At 42.1% G+C, this 19,794-nt stretch overlaps 2 protein-coding genes across 4 annotated transcripts in view; both read left to right on the forward strand.

Moving 5' to 3' along the window:
• The window catches only part of LOC112430988 (protein NLRC3-like), a 170,798-nt gene that overhangs the window by 111,499 nt on the left and 39,505 nt on the right, over positions 1 to 19,794 (forward strand). For 2 of the 3 annotated variants that reach the window (XM_076889258.1, XM_076889269.1), the window contains exon 1: positions 4,383 to 4,501. The exons of the other annotated variant lie outside the window; for it this stretch is intronic. The gene's annotated coding sequence lies outside the window, so the exon portion shown is untranslated. Of the gene's footprint in view, positions 1 to 4,382; positions 4,502 to 19,794 lie in introns of those variants that run through there. 3 annotated transcript variants of the gene reach the window in all.
• Positions 141 to 18,766, forward strand: LOC143413762 (protein NLRC3-like). Its single transcript, XM_076877200.1, has 8 exons — positions 141 to 156; positions 2,996 to 3,318; positions 7,884 to 8,070; positions 8,199 to 9,999; positions 11,900 to 12,073; positions 12,287 to 12,460; positions 12,637 to 12,810; positions 18,141 to 18,766. Exons 1-8 carry the CDS (start codon positions 141 to 143, stop codon positions 18,331 to 18,333), a joined length of 3,042 nt encoding a protein of 1,013 aa, XP_076733315.1. The 3' UTR covers positions 18,334 to 18,766.

Genomic DNA, 19,794 nt, shown 5'->3' on the forward strand with positions numbered 1-19,794 from the left:
CAGTCTATCACAGGGCAAACACAGAGATAACCATTCATACTCACATTCACAACCACAGGCAACTTAGAATAGCCAGTTAACTTATCACATATGTTTTTGGACAGAGGGAAGAAGAAGAAGCCAGAGTATCAAGAGAAAACATGGCTGCTTCACAGAGTAAGGCCCCAGCAGAGCAGTGGAGCACAGAGCACCTTTGTTTTTATAGACGGCAATTTCATTTTTATCAGTGTAGGAGGAACATAGGCATGCACACATGCACACGAAGGTGACATGATGTCCAGTAATAGAAATAGTTTCACATGACTGTATACCAGAGATTATTGGTGTCTGTAAGGCATTTAAATGTGCACCATTGTGTAACCAAGGGCTGAAGAAGATCACTAACTTGTAAATTTGGTTGTGAATGAAGCTGTTGAAACTGTGGAAAACCCCAAGGACAAAAAAAAGTACATAATGGGAAGTTGACACTAAAAGTTATCTGTTAGGTAAGTTTCTCGTACAACTAAACCCGCTTGTACAGATTTAATAACCTACCTTCTTTGAGTCATTTTCCTAAATGTGCTACTGCATGGTAGCCAACACTGGTAAACTACAGAGACACCTAATGCTAATTACTACTAAGTGGTCAGATTAGTTATGACAGAAGCAGAGATGAGGAAACGTAGTCAACGTTTTTCTAACACTGCTGTTACATAATATTAACCATGTCTTCAGTATTAAAACTAGATTCATGTTTGTCCCAGTGAAGGTCCTAAATATTCAGAGAGTAAGGCCAAATGACATGTATGTGGTCATTTAGGCTGGAAGACTTTTGTGTAACTTTAGTATGTAGATTTGTTTCATTTCACAAACTTATTTAATTTAGTGTTACAGAAACTTCACACTGTCATTTTCTAGCCTAATATTGTAATTATTTTGGACCATTGTAACTTTCCATTTCTACAACCTTCAGCTGCTTAATTTTGTTTCTTCTTTTTAAATTCATTAAAGATGGGGTATAATCATTCCACCCTGGAAAAAGAAAAATGTAAAGAAATCATTAAAAACTCCAAATTACTACGATATTCATGCCCATTCATGCCGATGAGTTTAAATTTCAGACCACAACCATACCTCTTTGTCATGACTGTTGTCATGTTGTCATGTTTTGGAAAGCAGGACCCAATTGCAGGACCTTCTGAGTTGGCAACAATGAGTTTATTTACAGTCAAATAAAGAACAAGCAGTGCAAACAGTCCACGGTGTCTTATTTCTTCCTTGTCGATTTCCCAGAGCTCCCATGCACTGAATCCTTCCTGTGGTCCTTGGTGACCAACACTTTGAGAACAGATTCGCCTTGGAGTGCTGCAGTTACTGACTGTGTCCCCCAACAACCCAGCATTGACTGAAGCTCAGCTCAGCCACTCAGTTAAGCCTCTTTTGTGGTTCAGTGTTTAATGTTTAAACTGTTTATGGCTGCAGAGACGCCCACAGTCAGGCTGTTGTTGTGGAAGTTTTCCATTAAACAAAGCCTGAAGATGAGCGGTGAGCGGTAGCTAACATTCTTTAATCAAACACAAAGAAAAACCCAGCTTGTGAAGAGCCTGCATGATCGCAGGGCAGACAGGCAGCAGAGTCTCACCAGCCTAGCATGGCTCTCACTTAAACACCTCCTTCAGAAACAAAAGGCAGTACACAGCTGTTTCACACCTTAAGCTTCACACTCTCTTGCTACCTCCCAGAGTCCTCGAAGAGACAAAAGACTCTTCCTGTGGAGTCGTCTGCTTCCCCCAACTTCCTTACTAGACCCCCACCATCTGTCTAACTGTATGAGTGTGAGACATGTTAAAATCCAGTGGCACCAAGGCATCATACAATAAAATAATGTGATTAATACATAAATAAAAGAAATTCCAATACACTGTCTACTGTTGAATTGTTATATACAGTGCAGCAGCTGACCGTTGACCTGAGAGCTTCAGACTCATTGCTGGTGTGAAGTGTTTAATGCTTATCTATTGAAGCTTGCAGACACACCCACATTATCTTATTCTTTCTCAGGGTTGTTTAGAGTGTTGGAGCAGAAACCTGCTGCAGGTTAATTATTGATCAAATTAATATCACATAAGGTGCAGCAGCTGACCTTTGACCTGTGAGCTTCAGAGTCTTTGCTGGTGTGAAGTGTTTAGTGTGACTTCAGCCTGCAGACACAGAGGACTGATGACGGAGAAGAAGCAGAGGATTTTCTCTGTTTCTACACAGACCTGGTCCAGACAGCAGAGAGCTGCAGAGTGAAGACGTTCATTGGAAGAAGCTGAGTAAGTTCAACGTCCTCTTTGAATCCTGGATCAGGAAGTGAATATTTGGTGTTTAAATAAGGTTTCTGTCTTTGACTCAGCCTGCTGTCACTTTGGTTTAGAGAGAAAAACAGATTTCAGATTAACTGGTGTTCCTGCTGCTCCAGCACTAAAGGACAGTATAGGTGACCGCGCTGATGCCTGTTCATAATTTACCAAAGCTAATTGATTGATTGATGCCATGCCAGCGCCATCGTACCCTTCGGACCATACATACATTACACCAGGGGTGTCAAACTCAAATACACAAATACACACCCTCTGTGACTGGCTACACTCGGCCTGCACCCTCCACCCTCTGTGACTGGCTACACCCGACCTGTACACCACCCTCTGTGACTGGCTACACTCGACCTGCACCCTCCACCCTCTGTGACTGGCTACACTCGACCTGCACCCTCCACCCTCTGTGACTGGCAACACTCGACCTGCACCCTCCACCCTCTGTGACTGGCAACACTCGACCTGCACCCTTCACCCTCCACCCTCTGTAACTGGCTACACTCGTCCTGCACCCTCCACCCTCTGTGACTGGCTACACTCGACCTGCACCCTCCACCCTCTGTGACTGGCAACACTCGACCTGCACCCTTCACCCTCCTCCCTCTGTAACTGGCTACACTCGTCCTGCACCCTCCACCCTCTGTGACTGGCTACAGGACTGTTTGACTGGCAGACAAACACTGGCGTCCCACAGGGTTGCGTCCTCAGCCCCATCCTCTACACCCTGGTCACTCATTACTGTGTCACCTCCAACAAAGACAACATCATTTTGAAGTTCACGGATGACACTGCAGTGATCGGTCACATCACTGGAGAGGACGACGTGGCTTATAGGAGAGAGGAGGCTGGTCTGGTGTCACGGTGTGAGGACAACAACCTCACCCTCAACACTGATAAGACAAAGGAGATGATAGTGGACACGAGGAAGAAGAAGAGGCCTCACCAGCCGCTGTTTACCCGGGAGCGTGAAGTGGAGAGGGTGAGCAGCAGTACCTGGGCGTCCACATCAGTGAGGACCTCACCTGGACACTGAACACCACACAGCTGGTCAAGAAGGCTCAGCAGCTGCTGTATTTCCTGAGGAGGCTGAGGAAATTTGGTATGTTGGCCAAGATCCTCAGCAGGTTCTACAGCTGCACTGTGGAGAGCAGCCTGACCAGCTGCATCAAGGCATGGTACGGCAGCACTACTGCAAACCGCAAACGCCTGCAGAAGGATACAGTCACGCTGGAGAAGGATGAAGGAGTCTGACCTGAGCCAGTGTTTGACATGAACACATCAGCACTGCTGTCAGTGAGCCTAACGACAGCCGTTAGCATCATTTCAGTGTTTCAGTCATAAAAACACTTCCTGTCTCTGTGGTGGTTACAGTGACATCATGCAGTTTGTGCTTTGACCTCCAGAGGGCGACAAATCAGCACAGACAGAGAGCTCCATTCAAACTTTGCTGCCATCAGGAATAATTCTTCAAATATAATCATCAGTGTTTGAGCAGTTATGATATCAGGGACAATCTAGACATGTGTGACAATACTGAACATGTCACATGACACACCTCAAACATCATGTGATCCACTCTCAGTCTGCACTTTCATTCATGACTTCAACAGGTTGAAATGAGCTTTGAAGAAACATTCAGTGAAATAAATCTTTCATGGATTCATGTGAGCAGCAGATGAACTTTGTACCAACAACATCTTCAATAACAGAGTCTGAATGAAGCTCAGGTGTTGATGCTGCTCGCTGATTGGACGCTTGCTTTCAGCTCTGCTCTCAGTCTTTACTGCACAGGTGAAGGTAGAAAGTGTGACTGGATCTATAGACTGGAAACAGAGAAACATGCTGAACATTTGAAGCTTTGCAGCAGAAATGTTCATGTTACAAATACAGCAGAGCTGATCTGGGATCAGTGTGTTCACACCTGCAGCTACAACAAGGTTTCATGTCTCCACACGTCAGCATGTGAACTTTACTCTGACTCAGTCTGAGCAGTCAGACGGCATATTTTTAAAGTTAACACATCAGCACACACAGAGCTGAGCCCCTCCCACCTGTGCTGAGTTTCAGGTGGAGCCCCGCCTCCTTCCAGGAAGCAGCTCACCTGTGTGTCCGTGTTTAGTGTCCAGGTGTGGAGTGGAGCTTGTTGTTGGTGTGAAGAAACTGTAAGTTTGCTTTGTTTCCTCCTTTAACAGTTTGTCTTTAGGAACTTTACTGTTTGTTCAGCTCGTGTTTGATTTCTTCACACAACAAACTGTGTGTGTTTGTATTTCCGGTCTCTCCATTAAAGTCAGTGTGTAATGTTTCCTGGCTAACATCAGCTGTGTGCAGCTTAGTTCAGCACAAATCTGCCGCTCCATAGTTCACGGTAACGGACTCACAGCTGGACCAACGAGGCCGAGTGTGTCTGCCACTCTGAGCTACGTTCGTGTTTGTGTACTTGTAGTTTGTACTTTGAGTTCACTCAGAGCCCACAGAGGACGCAGCGTACGTGATGACGTCACAGCCCTTTACCTCCTTTACTGTCACTGTGATTAATATTTACACACGAGACACCTGCAGAGCTCTGACGCTAAGCTAGCACACAGCATGCTAACACTAAGCTAAGCTAACACTAAGCTAGCCAAGAACCCAGAGTGACGTAAAGCTGAGTAAACACTGACCCCAGACCAGCACCGTGATAAAGTGAGCTGCTGCTGCTGAACTTGAACAGGTAACAAAGTGATGAGCAGTCAGGCTGCAGGTTTCTACTTGTTCATGTTTCTACAGTAGAATCACTTTGAAGTGTCTTTGTGCTGTTTCATCTTTGATTTGTGTTCATAAACACTCAGAGAAACATCACGTGACCTCATCAGGATCTGTGTTGGTGTGTGGGGCTGTACCTCAGCTTTATGTTGTTACATGCTCATTTGTTCATTTTAACATCAAAGTAATGTTATGAGGAGTAATGAAGTAACGTACTCCATTACTTTTAATCAAAGTGTTCTGTGTAATATGTGTAATAATGACTGTTTTGAGTAATGACCAACACTGATCACAACAAAGAGGAAATGCCTCCAACATGCACAAACATTTGAGCCACAACATGCAGTTAATGTGCACAAATGTCTTTGATATGCTGCTCAGTGATGGTGGTGACTGTCAGAGCAGAGCTACTGAGAATCAATAAGTAATATCAATGATGGGATCAGAATCACTAAATTCTTCTCATCCCTGTCAGTATCATACATGTGCTGTATAATGTGATAAATGTAGAGGTGCTGGCTGTTCTCTCACTCTGCTGTTTAGCTGTAAAGGACGCCTCCCTGCCTTTGTCTCATTCATGACCTTTAATAGTCTCTTCTAACATGCAGAGATCTGTATGATCTGTTTCATAGAGTCTAACCAGCCTGTACAGGTAACAACAACAGTCACTGCATCACTGACACACAAACGTCATCTCTGTCAATAACAACATTCATACATGGAATAAAAACACATCAGTGGATCATTGCTGGAGCTGATGTTTGTGCTCCTGGTGCAAAGGCTCTCAGTTTCCTCCTTGAAATAACATCAGTGGTGGGTCAGCGACATGCTTTCTTTCCCTCTCAGGTTTAAATATCTGGGACTCTCCACCGTTTGGTTTTAGAGCTGAACAAGCTTCTCAGATGAAACGTCTTCCAGAAACTTAAAGACGTCTCTTTTCTCTCCAAGCTCCTTAGATCACATGACCTGGATGACTGAACCTACAGACATATTGACCTGGTTTCATGGTCACATGACAGGTCAGAGGTCAGTTCCTCCTGTTAATGTGAACTCACTGAGTGTTTGTGGTTTACCTCTCAGACTGACTGAAGATGATGATGGAGGAAGAGGAGGACAGAGCAGAGTCTGCAGGGTCCAGCTGTCCGTCTGTGAGGAGTGACGGGTCCAAAGGTCATAATCCAGCCTTCAGTGGTGAACCTGGAGCAACGAGGTCAGAGAGCTGAACTCACTGAGTAACAGAAATAATTCTGCACTGACATTATAATCAGTGTTGACTCTGGTTGATTGTCTGACTGTGTTTGTGAGCTGAGAGGAAATGAAAATGAGTTTGTAACAAAAATCAGTTTTGTCCAGTTTTCCTGTAAAAAGCTGAACTCTAATCTAAGAGGATGTTACTGACAGGAAACAGCTGCATTATCTGCAGTCTGTGTGATCACAGCTGCTTCAATCATGTTTGTGTCTGCAGAGGTCAGAGGTCACAGTCTGCAGGGTCCAGCTGTCCGTCTGTGAGGAGTGACCGGTCCAAAGAGCTAAATCCTCCACTCTTCAGTGGTGAACCTGGAGCAACGAGGTCAGAGAGCTGTGATGACTCCTTTACATGTTTGTGTTTCCTGGATAAATATGACCTGAAACATCCTCAGATTGTTACAAAGATTCATTAAAAAGAAAACAATGAAAGAGAAAAGATCCAAATGTTCGACTTGGTCATTTGCTGTTTGAGGACAGTGATGCTCATATCTGTGGGGAAAGTGTGACCTGAGTGGGTTCATGTTTGTCTTTAAAGAACAGAGCTGCTCTGATTCTCTTTGTGTCTGATCTGTTAAACAGTCTGAGAGGTCACACAGAGACCCAGCAGCTAAAGCCTGGATCATACTGGCTGCTGTTACTCCATCAGGACAACACTGAACCACAGTGGTGTGGATGTAGTGGATAAATCCCACCATACTGATGCTCAGAGTTAACCACAGGGAACAAAACCAGATGTTACCTTCAGATTGTGACCTTTGGAGTGGACGATGCAGATTTCAATAGAGAATAAATGTTGTTGTTTTTCAGCTGTGAAGAAAGAATCTAATTTTCTGAACTTAAGAATTTATGATGCTGGAAACAACATGGAGACTATAACACAACATTTCCACTGTGTTCATAGAATGAATGTAAAACTGTCAGACATTCATTAAATATGCAAAATGTCTACAGAAGCATCAGAGGGTCAGACGTGAAGCACTCAGTGATTTTGATCAAATGACTCATCAGTTATTGATCTGTACTACACTGATCTACCACGTTAGTAAAGCTGGTGTTCTGGTGGTGGAGGGAGACTCGGATCATGTTCTGGTTTTGGAGCAGTGATCTGCTGATGGTTCAGTTTGATGAGCTTCTTCAAAATCATCCCTGACATCACCACTGAAAGGACGTCCATGAAAACAGACTGAAAATTACTGATATGTTCACAATCTGAGAGTTTAAAACTTGACAGACTTGATTCAGATGAAGTTATTTGAGCAGAAACTCCTGGATCTTTATCCTGTGTGGATCTAATCCTTCATGGTTCCTCCACAGAGTGGACCAGCAGAGCTCAGAGGTTCCCAGTGGTCAGTCTGCCCAGCAGCATCAAACACAGCTGGACTCCATATTTATGGTCTGTACATGTACAACAACTACTGTTACATCTGTTCTGTTCACAGTCATCTCCATGCTGCTCTTTGTAGACCAGTGGATCGTCAGTGTGTCCAACATGGATCTGATGTTTGGCTCCATGATTTCAGTCTGATTGGCTCATTCATAAATATTCTGTTCCAGCTGTTGGAGGACAACATCATCACTTTTGTGAAGAACGAGCTGAAGAAGATCCAGAAGGTTCTGAGTCCAGATTACCCAGAATGCTTAGAGAGTCAGAGGAGCAGCAGCAGAGAGGCATTTGTGAAGATCACAGTGGACTTCCTGAGGAGAATGAAGCAGGAGGAGCTGGCTGACCGTCTGCAGAGCAGTAAGAGGATTTATCTAAAGATTTAAGCTGCTGGATAAATGAACATTTTCCAGAGATGGAAGATGGAGCAACATGTTTTAAAGATTAGTTCTTTTTGGAATTGAGTGTTTATTTTTCTTCTCATTCAGAACTTCAAGCTGCAGTTTGTCATCGTAACCTTAAATCCACCCTGAAGAAGAAGTTCCAGTGTGTGTTTGAGGGCATCGCTAAAGCAGGAAACCCAACCCTCCTGAATCAGATCTACACAGAGCTCTACATCACAGAGGGAGGGACTGCAGAGGTCAATGATGAACATGAGGTCAGACAGATTGAAACAGCATCCAGGAAACCAGACAGACCAGAAACAACAATCAGACAAGAAGACATCTTTAAAGCCTCACCTGGAAGAGATGAACCAATCAGAACAGTGCTGACAAAGGGAGTGGCTGGCATTGGGAAAACAGTCTTAACACAGAAATACAGCCTGGACTGGGCTGAAGACAAAGCCAACCAGGACATCCAGTTCATATTTCCATTCACTTTCAGAGAGCTGAATGTGCTGAAAGAGGAAAAGTTCAGCTTGGTGGGACTTGTTCATCACTTCTTTACTGAAACCAAAGAAGCAGGAATCTGCAGCTTTGAAGACTTCCAGGTTGTGTTCATCTTTGATGGTCTGGATGAGTGTCGACTTCCTCTGGACTTCCACAAAACTACAATCCTAACTGACCCTAGAAAGTCCACCTCAGTGGATGTGCTGCTGATAAACCTCATCAGGGGGAAACTGCTTCCCTCTGCTCACCTCTGGATAACCACACGACCTGCAGCAGCCAATCAGATCCCTCCTGACTGTGTTGGCATGGTGACAGAGGTCAGAGGGTTCACTGACCCACAGAAGGAGGAGTACTTCAGGAAGAGGTTCAGAGATGAGGAGCAGGCCAGCAGCATCATCTCCCACATCAAGACATCACGAAGCCTCCACATCATGTGCCACATCCCAGTCTTCTGCTGGATCACTGCTACAGTTCTGGAGGATGTGCTGGAAACCAGAGAGGGAGGAAAGCTGCCCAAGACCCTGACTGAGATGTACATCCACTTCCTGGTGGTTCAGGCCAAAGTGAAGAAGGTCAAGTATGATGGAGGAGCTGAGACAGATCCACACTGGAGTCCAGAGAGCAAGAAGATGATGGAGTCTCTGGGAAAACTGGCTTTTGATCAGCTGCAGAAAGGAAACCTGATCTTCTATGAATCAGACCTGACAGAGTGTGGCATCGATATCAGAGCAGCCTCAGTGTACTCAGGAGTGTTCACACAGATCTTTAAAGAGGAGAGAGGACTGTACCAGGACAAGGTGTTCTGCTTCATCCATCTGAGTGTTCAGGAGTTTCTGGCTGCTCTTCATGTCCATCTGACCTTCAGCAACTCTGGACTCAATCTGCTGGAACAACAACAAACAACCTCTACATGGTCTAAACTATTTAACAAACCAAAACTTCAATCTCTCCACCAGAGTGCTGTGAACAAGGCCTTACAGAGTCCAAATGGACACCTGGACTTGTTCCTCCGCTTCCTCCTGGGTCTTTCACTGCAGACCAATCAGACTCTCTTACGAGCCCTGATGACACAAACAGGAAGTAACTCACAGACCAATCAGGAAACAGTCCAGTACATCAAGAAGAAGCTCAGTGAGAATCTGTCTGCAGAGAAAAGCATCAATCTGATCCACTGTCTGAATGAACTGAATGATCGTTCTCTAGTGGAGGAGATCCAACAATACAGGACTTCAGGAAGTCTCTCCACAGGTAAACTGTCTCCTGCTCAGTGGTCAGCTCTGGTCTTCATCTTACTGTCATCAGAAGAAGATCTGGATGAGTTTGACTTCAAGAAATACTCTGCTTCAGAGGAGGCTCTTCTGAGAATGCTGCCAGTGGTCAAAGCCTCCAACAAAGCTCTGTGAGTAAACATGTTGTCATCGCTTCATTGTTAAAATCATGGGAAATAAATCAGAAATGCTGAGTTCAAAGAGCACTGTAACATTTTTTTAAAATAGTAAATTAAATGATCATCAGTCACTCGGTAAATATATGGTAGTTTTAATGTTTCACTCCAGCATTTCTAAAACACACTTTGTTCTGTAACTCTTATCAAAGGACAATCCAGACCCAGCCTATAAGAACATGAGCTCTGATGCTTCAGCCCCTCTGACAGGTTTATTATCCTCAGCTTGTTCATTTGTCTCCAACTCCAGGAGTTTGGTTGTTTTATTCTAAAGCACAAACTTCACCTGCCAGACTTCACCTACATCTTTTTCTGATGTTCATAATTTAAGTTCAAGTTTGTATCTCACTTTCAGTGCACACCCTCCCTTTTTAAATATAAATCTCTGCTGTGCTGTCATGTTTTCATCCTGTATGGAGGGAGAAACTCGGTCTTCATTACTGAAATTGCCTCTAAGGTCGTGTTTCTTGTCAGTAACCATATGTAACTGTAAGGCTTCCATAACCAGTGTTATCACAGAATTACAGTGGGTTCACTCTGGGTCCTCTACAGTTTCCTCCCACTGTCCACAGACATGCAGTTAGGTTACCTGGTGATCTAAACTTCATGCAGGTGTGAGTGAGAGTGGTTGTCTGTCCCTCTGTGGGCTTAGTGGAAGAGACTGGATGGATCTCTGCTTTGTCTTTTATATATGCTGACAGCAAACATTCTCCATGAAGTCTGCATTTCAGCTCATTTCCTTTATACGCACCTTTAACAGGAAGAGTTTTATACAGCTAGTGTTTAAAATCAAGTGTTATTCACAATACACAGGTAATGAGCATGATTATTGAATTACTAAAATTTTCTAAAATAATTGTTCTCAATGGGGTTCAGATCAGGTGAACAAGGAGGCCATGTCATTAGTTTTTCTTCTCTTATACCCTTTCTTGCCAGCCACACTGTGGAGTACTTGGACGCGTGTGATGGAGCATTGTCCTGCATGAAAATCATGTTTTTCTTGAAGGATGCAGACTTCTTCCTGTACCACTGCTTGAAGAAGGTGTCTTCCAGAAACTGGCAGTAGGACTGGGAGTTGAGCTTGACTCCATCCTCAACCCGAAAAGGCCCCACAAGCTCATCTTTGATGATACCAGCCCAAACCAGTACTCCACCTCCACCTTGCTGGCGTCTGAGTGGGACTGGAGCTCTCTGCCCTTTACCAATCCAGCCACGGGCCCATCCATCCCGCCCATCAAGACTCACTCTCATTTCATCAGTCCATAAAACCTTAGAAAAACCAGTCTTGAGATATTTCTTGGCCCAGTCTTGACGTTTCAGCTTGTGTGTCTTGTTCAGTGGTGGTCGTCTTTCAGCCTTTCTTACCTTGGCCATGTCTCTGAGTATTGCACACCTTGTGCTCTTGGGCACTCCAGTGATGTTGCAGCTCCAAAATATGGCCATTTCCTTTATACACACCTTTAACAGGAAGAGTTTTATACAGCTAGTGTTTAAAATCCAGTGTTATTCACAATACACAGGTAATGAGCATGATTATTGAATTACTAAAATTTTCTAAAATAATTGTTTTAGTTAATATTGTATGACAGTGTACACAGAATTATTAGCTCAGTAGGCAGAGTGGTCGCCCCATGATCATAAGGTCAGGGGTCGAATCCACCGAATAGTTACCTTGTGGTACCCCTGAGCAAGGTACCATCAAGGTACCAATCATGTGCACTGGACTGGTAGCACTCATAGTCTCATAGGTTTAAATAAATTTTTTTAAAAAAGGGTTCAACATATAAACAAATTTAATTTGATCACATATATTGTTTGTTTTTTTTTGTTTTTGTTTTTTTCCTTTCTCTCACAGACTGAGCAGCTGTAACGTCTCAGAGGAAGGCTGTGAAAATTTGTTGTCAGTGGTCAGCTCCCAGTCCTGTAGTCTGAGAGAGCTGGACCTGAGTACCAACAGCCTGAAGGCTTCAGCAGTAAAGCTTCTGTCTGCTGCAGTGGAGAGTCCACATGCCAAACTGAATGTTCTGAGGTCAGATCAATTTGTATTATGTTTAGTTCTGTTTGTTTATGTGTTTGATGTTTGTTTTTGTTTATGTCTTTATCCAGTTATCCTTGTTTCATAGCATTTTTATTCATTTCAAAGTTAAACAGAAGTTTTACTAACCTGCTCAGCACAAGACAATAAGCTATTGCACCTTGATTACACTTTAACAACAATCTTTATTCATGTTTTTATCTTCAGACTTAACATCTGTGAACTCTCAGAGGAAAACTGTGAAGCTCTGTCCTCAGTTCTCAGCTCGCAGTCCTCTAGTCTGACAGAGCTGGACCTGAGTATCAGAAAGCTGCAGGATTCAGGAGTGAAGCTTCTGTCTGCTGGACTACAACGTTTAAACTGTAAACTGAATACTCTGAGGTCAGATCAGAAAACATTTAGTTTTTAGAATTATTAATTAAAGTTCATACATATGATGTTGTATCTTAGTATGTTTATGTTTCCTCTAAAAATAGAAAGTCAAGATTTAATGTTGTGAAATGTATTAACAAACTCTACATGAGTACTTGTTTTATAGATTGTCTTTTATTTTTCAGACTGAGTGGCTGTAACCTGTCAGAGAGAAGCTGTGAAGCTCTGTCCTCAGTCCTCAGCTCCCAGTCCTCCAGTCTGAGAGAGCTGGACCTGAGTAACTCTGACCTGCAGGATTCAGGAGTGAAGCTTCTGTCCGCTGGACTAAAGAGTTCACAGTGTGCAGTGGAAACTCTCAGGTCAGGATTCAAACTTTTCCACAGATGATCATTTGAAATGTGAATTATATTATTGTATAAACAGGTAACTTTTACAGCTGTCAAGTGAACTTTTATTCACATTTGAGTGGATAATTGGACTCTGAATTACTAAAAGTTGTTATAGTCATGTCTCTGTTTATTTAAAAAAATACTTCATGCACTGCCTAATTTAAAGATTTAGGCTCCTTTGGGCCCATAATATATATATTTGATTTCTTTGTGAATGAAATTAGGAGGATATTGGCGACTGCTGATTGGCTCGCTGTTTGTTTTTTATTCACAGTACTTAATTTTAAAGGCTGATTTCTCAAAATGAGATGTTTATCTTTTCTTCTACAACACGTGGAGCCACCAAATCTTCTTGCTTGATTTATTCATTACAGTTTGATTTAAAGAATATTAGACTCGTAACATAATAAATATATTTATTTCACTTCTTCTTGAGAGAAAGAAAGGGATGACTGGGTGAGCTCCAGTGGTTCATCCCAGCAGAGAGAGCGGCACACTGGGCTGCAAATGATCACAGTAGTAATGGCCATAGTTTGATAAAACAGGCAGTCTTACCCTGTAGAAAATACAAGGTTCTGGTGCCGATGTGGGGGAGGGGAGTCGCCCGGTACTAACTACATACTACTAACTACCTCATCCAGATGTCTTCCCTACTAAACCTGATAAGAAGTAACTGCAGTAGCCTTATAGGTCAAATCAGTTTCACCTGTTAAAGTTAGCTCCACTATTAATTAGGGGTGGGGGAAAAAATCGATACTGTGTAGTATCGTGATATTTTGTTTGCTAATAATGTATCGATACAGGGACAGCAGAAATCGATATTTTGTTACAAACAATTTTTTCTCTGAAGTCAACATGCTCTGGAGTCAGAGCATGTTGACTTCAGAGCATGTTGATCCTTTTTCTGAGCAACAATCCTGACATTCCTTCACTGTCCAAATGTGTTTAACTTTTTTTTTGGCAGCAATAAACATGACAGTTTACTTATTTTAATTTAAGACATGTTTAATTTTAATTAAGTTTAAAACTTTTTTATTTAATGTAAAATTATATATTTTTTAAAATTTACTTTCAAATTCTTCAGTTGCTGAAGGGGCTGCATAGTTTTCATAAATTGCATAGTTCAGAATAGCTATAATTGTACCAGATGGTTGCATTCAGTTAAGTTGGACTAGACTGTAATACAAACCGTTCAGTTTGTCAACAATAAAACTGACTGAAATGAGAGAAAGACTGAGTGTGAGACTTTGATATTAGATAAAATGAATATTGATAAAGTTTACCTTTATGTGCAGAATTTAAATATCGCAAAATATTTTAAAAAATCGCAATAATATCGTATCGTGCGTTAAGTATTGTGATAATATCGTATCGCGAGTTGTATGGTGATTCCCACCTCTACTATTAATGGTGTCACTTGTTATTTCTGGGATGAGTTTAGTAGCCTGAACAGCTGCTTAAAGGAAAGTAATTAAATAATAAAAATAACCTAAGTCCGGGGGAACCTGCAAGAGCTGTTTGCACAAAGAATAATGCTCAGACTTTGAGGTTTTATCGTTTTACACAAGGTTTAAAAATGAATGTCCACAATTGAATTGCAGAAATTGTTATTGAGCTAATACTGATGTAGTTGTTATCTTTGGTAAGGAGAGGTTGGAGGAAGGATGAGCACAGTCAGGCCTAAAGATGCTCTTAATAATAATAATGGATTGCATTTATATAGCGCTTTTCGAGACCCTCAAAGACCCTTTACAATCCCACTACAGGGAGTGCAGAATTATTAGGAAAGTTGTATTTTTGAGGAATAATTTTATTATTGAACAACAACCATGTTCTCAATGAACCCAAAAAACTCATTAATATCAAAGCTGAATGTTTTTGGAAGTAGTTTTTAGTTTGTTTTTAGTTTTAGCTATTTTAGGGGGATATCTGTGTGTGCAGGTGACTATTACTGTGCAGAATTATTAGGCAACTTAACAAAAAACAAATATATACCCATTTCATTTATTTATTTTTACCAGTGACACCAATATAACATCTCCACATTCACAAATATACATTTCTGACATTCAAAAACAAAACAAAAACAAATCAGCGACCAATATAGCCACCTTTCTTTGCAAGGACACTCAAAAGCCTGCCATCCATGGATTCTGTCAGTGTTTTGATCTGTTCACCATCAACATTGCGTGCAGCAGCAACCACAGCCTCCCAGACACTGTTCAGAGAGGTGTACTGTTTTCCCTCCTTGTAAATCTCACATTTGATGATGGACCACAGGTTCTCAATGGGGTTCAGATCAGGTGAACAAGGAGGCCATGTCATTAGTTTTTCTTCTTTTATACCCTTTCTTGCCAGCCACGCTGTGGAGTACTTGGACGCGTGTGATGGAGCATTGTCCTGCATGAAAATCATGTTTTTCTTGAAGGATGCAGACTTCTTCCTGTACCACTGCTTGAAGAAGGTGTCTTCCAGAAACTGGCAGTAGGACTGGGAGTTGAGCTTGACTCCATCCTCAACCCGAAAAGGCCCCACAAGCTCATCTTTGATGATACCAGCCCAAACCAGTACTCCACCTCCACCTTGCTGGCGTCTGAGTGGGACTGGAGCTCTCTGCCCTTTACCAATCCAGCCACGGGCCCATCCATCTGGCCCATCAAGACTCACTCTCATTTCATCAGTCCATAAAACCATAGAAAAATCAGTCTTGAGATATTTCTTGGCCCAGTCTTGACGTTTCAGCTTGTGTGTCTTGTTCAGTGGTGGTCGTCTTTCAGCCTTTCTTACCTTGGCCATGTCTCTGAGTATTGCACACCTTGTGCTCTTGGGCACTCCAGTGATGTTGCAGCTCCAAAATATGGCCAAACTGGTGGCAAGTGGCATCTTGGCAGCTGCACGCTTGACTTTTCTCAGTTCATGGGCAGTTATTTGGCGCCTTGGTTTTTCCACACGCTTCTTGCGACCCTGTTGACTATTTTGAATGAAACGCTTGATTGTTCGATGATCACGCTTCAGAAGCTTTGCAATTTTGAGACTGCTGCATCCCTCTGCAAGATATCTCACTATTTTTGACTTTTCTGAGCCTGTCAAGTCCTTCTTTTGACCCAGTTTGCCAAAGGAAAGGACGTTGCCTAATAATTATGCACACCTGATATAGGGTGTTGATGTCATTAGACCACACCCCTTCTCATTACAGAGATGCACATCACCTAATATGCTTAATTGGTAGTAGGCTTTCGAGCCTATACAGCTTGGAGTAAGACAACATGCATGAAGAGGATGATGTGGACAAAATACTCATTTGCCTAATAATTCTGCACTCCCTGTATTCATTCACTCTCACATTCACACACTGGTGGAGGTAAGCTACAGTTGTAGTGGTAGGTTAGGTTTTGCCCAAGGACAAAATGACCAAGACAGAGAGAGCTGGCTCATCAGACAGACAAGCTCATCTTGTAACCTACTGGTTCGCTGGTCAGCACACCAGCTGACTAGCGAACCGGCTAACTAGCACACTGGCTAACTAGCACATCAGCTAACTAGCACACCGGCTAAATAGCAAATCAGCTAACTAGCAGACCAGCTAACGGCAGCCACAAGCTGAAGGACGATTAAATGTAGTGGAGATATCAGAGATGACACTGGTGTGTCCGATTCACTCTTTAGCACTCTGGTCACTCCGGCGTGTCAGCCAGAACACCACTGAAGGCCAAATGATCCCAGCATGTGGAATAAAGAGCTTAAGGTTTGGTTTAAGACACTTTATTCTTTCACTGATTGATTCTTGCGGCTGTGATCATGTGTGTGGTTTCTTACAAAAAGGAAATACACAATACAAATACATGACAAATAAGATGAATAGATAAGATACATATCCAGTTATATGCATACGTCGGTATAGCTAACATAACCATTGATAAGGTCAAAGATCACAGCACTATAATGCAGTAATGTTAAACACAAAGGTGTATATCTACATAAATCTGTCCTATCAGTGATCAGGGTACTGTAGTATACTTCCACTACATAAACTATAGAAACTAAACGACATTAGTGTGACTTTAAGTTACCATCAGTACAGACGAACTGATGGTAGTTGTACAAAATAAAGGCATTGCAATTATTGTGAAGGGCTTCCGGTTAAACTAAGATCAGCTGATTACCTCATAACAAATTGTTTGCTATAGAACGCAGCTCCCACTCTTCATTAATATCATGTACTGTAACTCCCAAGTAACCATGGTTACCCAGCCACGCCCAGTAGTCTCCAGAGAGACCAACAGCTGGTGCACGTTGTAACGCCGTGGCTTTCGTAGTCTCTCCTTTTTCTACAGCTCATGTGTTCTTCTTGTGATGGTGCGTCTTGAGGGAGGCTCATACATGCCGTCATTTGTTGATCCTAAGAACGTTCCTCAGACCGACTTCTTCAACAACACTAATCGGCCTGCAGTTTGTAGCTACTCACTTCACTGTGGTGTTTGTTAGCTTGTCTTTCTTTGGTTTTATCCTGACTCCTCCCACAAGCTGATCCTACGTAGTCTGCCCAAGCCTCCCACCTCTGTTTGTTTGGGTGGTTTGTTTGCTGCCATCAACAGCGTGTAATGCATTTAAGTGATACTTCAGACATGAAGTACTGCGACAATAAAAAACTCAACTTTGCTTAAAAATAACTTTAGTTGTATCAACACTGCCCTCTGGAATAATTAGACTTTGGTGACAAACTGATGTGATCTCCATGTTTCCTTTGTTGGACTGTGGGCGAGTGTCAGAACTGAATGTACTGAGTAACATGTGGAGTTTAAATATGTGTCAGTTCCAGTTTTAGAGCTCTAAAGTGCAGCTATCATGTTAGGAATATGTTAGGAATAGACAGGAACACTGAGCACACTGAGGTCAAATCTTTATTTATCCAGTTCATCTGTAGGCTGAGCTCAGTCCATCCATTTAGTGAAATGATGTTTAAAGGTCTCCTTGTTCTGTGAGCGTGCACAGATCCTGAAGCAGAAAGCCTGGGTTAACAGAGAAATGATCATCACTGTGATGATGCTCACCATCTCTGACTGGGATTTGAGGTTTTGTCAAAGCAGCAAAGAAAGCCTGGCTATGTTGGACTGGGTGTGGAAGCAGCTCCCAGTTTGAGTTCAGGAGACAGACACCCTCTCTACTTTGAAGATCAGCTTCAAACTTTCCTTTTTGATAAAACTTATAGTTAGAGCTGGATCAGGTGACCCTGAACCATCACTTAGTTATGCTGCTATAGAGATGGATAACAGATGGATTGTTGTTTTGTGTGTCTGCAGTCTGTCAGGCTGTCTGATCACAGAGGAAGGCTGTACTTCTCTGGCCTCAGCTCTGACCTCCAACCCCTCCCATCTGAGAGAGCTGGACCTGAGCTACAATCATCCAGGTGACTCAGGAATGAAGCTTCTGTCGGCTGGACTGAAGGATCCAGGCTGGAGACTGGACACTCTCAGGTATGGAGAGAATGTCTGATATAGGAGGGAGAGCTGGAATCATTTCCTGTGTCTTTCACTCACTTCCTGTTTGTTTCCTGCAGATGAGACATGAACAATCACACATGCAGGAATATTTTCAGGGACAGACACACTAGTCTAGCTGGATAGTACGTGGATATTTATGTAGGGGGTCTTCAAGGAGTCTGTTTGCAGGAACATTAATGATAACTGATAAGTCATGTTGAGAGTTTCATTAAAAGTAGACTTACAGTTAGGTAATATTTGGACAGAGACAACATTTTGTAACTTTAGATACAAGTATCAGCCATGTGTGTGTTTCCCATGCTGTATGTCCACAGTCACAGTGACAGTCAGTGACACTGACAGAAGGATGAAACAAGGCTGTGAATCATTTCAGTCTGTGTGTGTGACAAAGAGGCAGACAGGAGCAGCTAACATTTGGAAATGGAAGCTTACTGGAAACACTACATTCACAGCTGAATTCACAATAGATTTGTTCTCAAGTGCACATTTAGCAGCTAATGCTAATACTGTTTTCCCTTTGCTTTCTACAGCAGCTATTGCTAAGTAGGCCACTTTGCTCCGCTAAGGATTTGTGTGACCATGATGGAGACTCTGATAAGCTAATGCTGCTAAGCTAATGCTGTTTATGGGCCCTGTTAGAATCAATATTTGATTGATTGGTAATTTTTGATTGGTAATTTATTTCAACATGTGAACAATATACAAGTACATTGAGAGAAAAAAATATATACTATACAAATTACATACAAAAAAACATTCTGATTAATTTACATGTTGTTTGAGAACAATATTAACGTTTCACATCATTATAACACAAGAGAAAAGGGTATTGGCATTAGCTACTAGTGCTTATTCACCTCAAATTACCTTTAGCTGCTAATGGCAGCCTACTTAGCATTAACTCCTCACTAATATAATGCTAATTTACATCAAATTAGCATTAACTGCTCATATTGTTATAAGGAAAGAGAAAACGGTATTAGCATTTGCTGCTAATAATTATTCACCCCTAATTAGAGTTAGCCCCTAATGGCAGTCTACTTAGCATTAACTCCTGACATTGTTATAATGCAGGGGAAAAGAGTTACCATTATCGGATAATGCTAATTCTCATCAAATTAGCATTAGTTAATAACGGTAGACTTCATATCATTAGCTGCTGTCATTCTTACAAAGCAAACAGTATGAGCATTAGCTGTTAATCCTTTTTCATCTAAAATTAGAATTAGCCACTAATGGCGTATTGTTAAAAAGTAAGAAAAAACATTGTTAGCATAAGCGGATAATGCTAATTCATCTCAAATTAGTATTAGCTAGTCACATTGTTATAAGGCAAGAAAATATGGTATTAGCATTAGCTGCCAATTTCTATTTACCTAAAATTAGCATTAGCCACTAATGGTAGCCTATAGCAAAAACTTCTTAATGCTAAATGAAGTTAATTAATGCTAAG

The sequence above is a fragment of the Maylandia zebra genome, linkage group LG2 (genome assembly GCF_041146795.1).
Source record: "Maylandia zebra isolate NMK-2024a linkage group LG2, Mzebra_GT3a, whole genome shotgun sequence".
Lineage (NCBI taxonomy): Eukaryota > Metazoa > Chordata > Actinopteri > Cichliformes > Cichlidae > Maylandia > Maylandia zebra.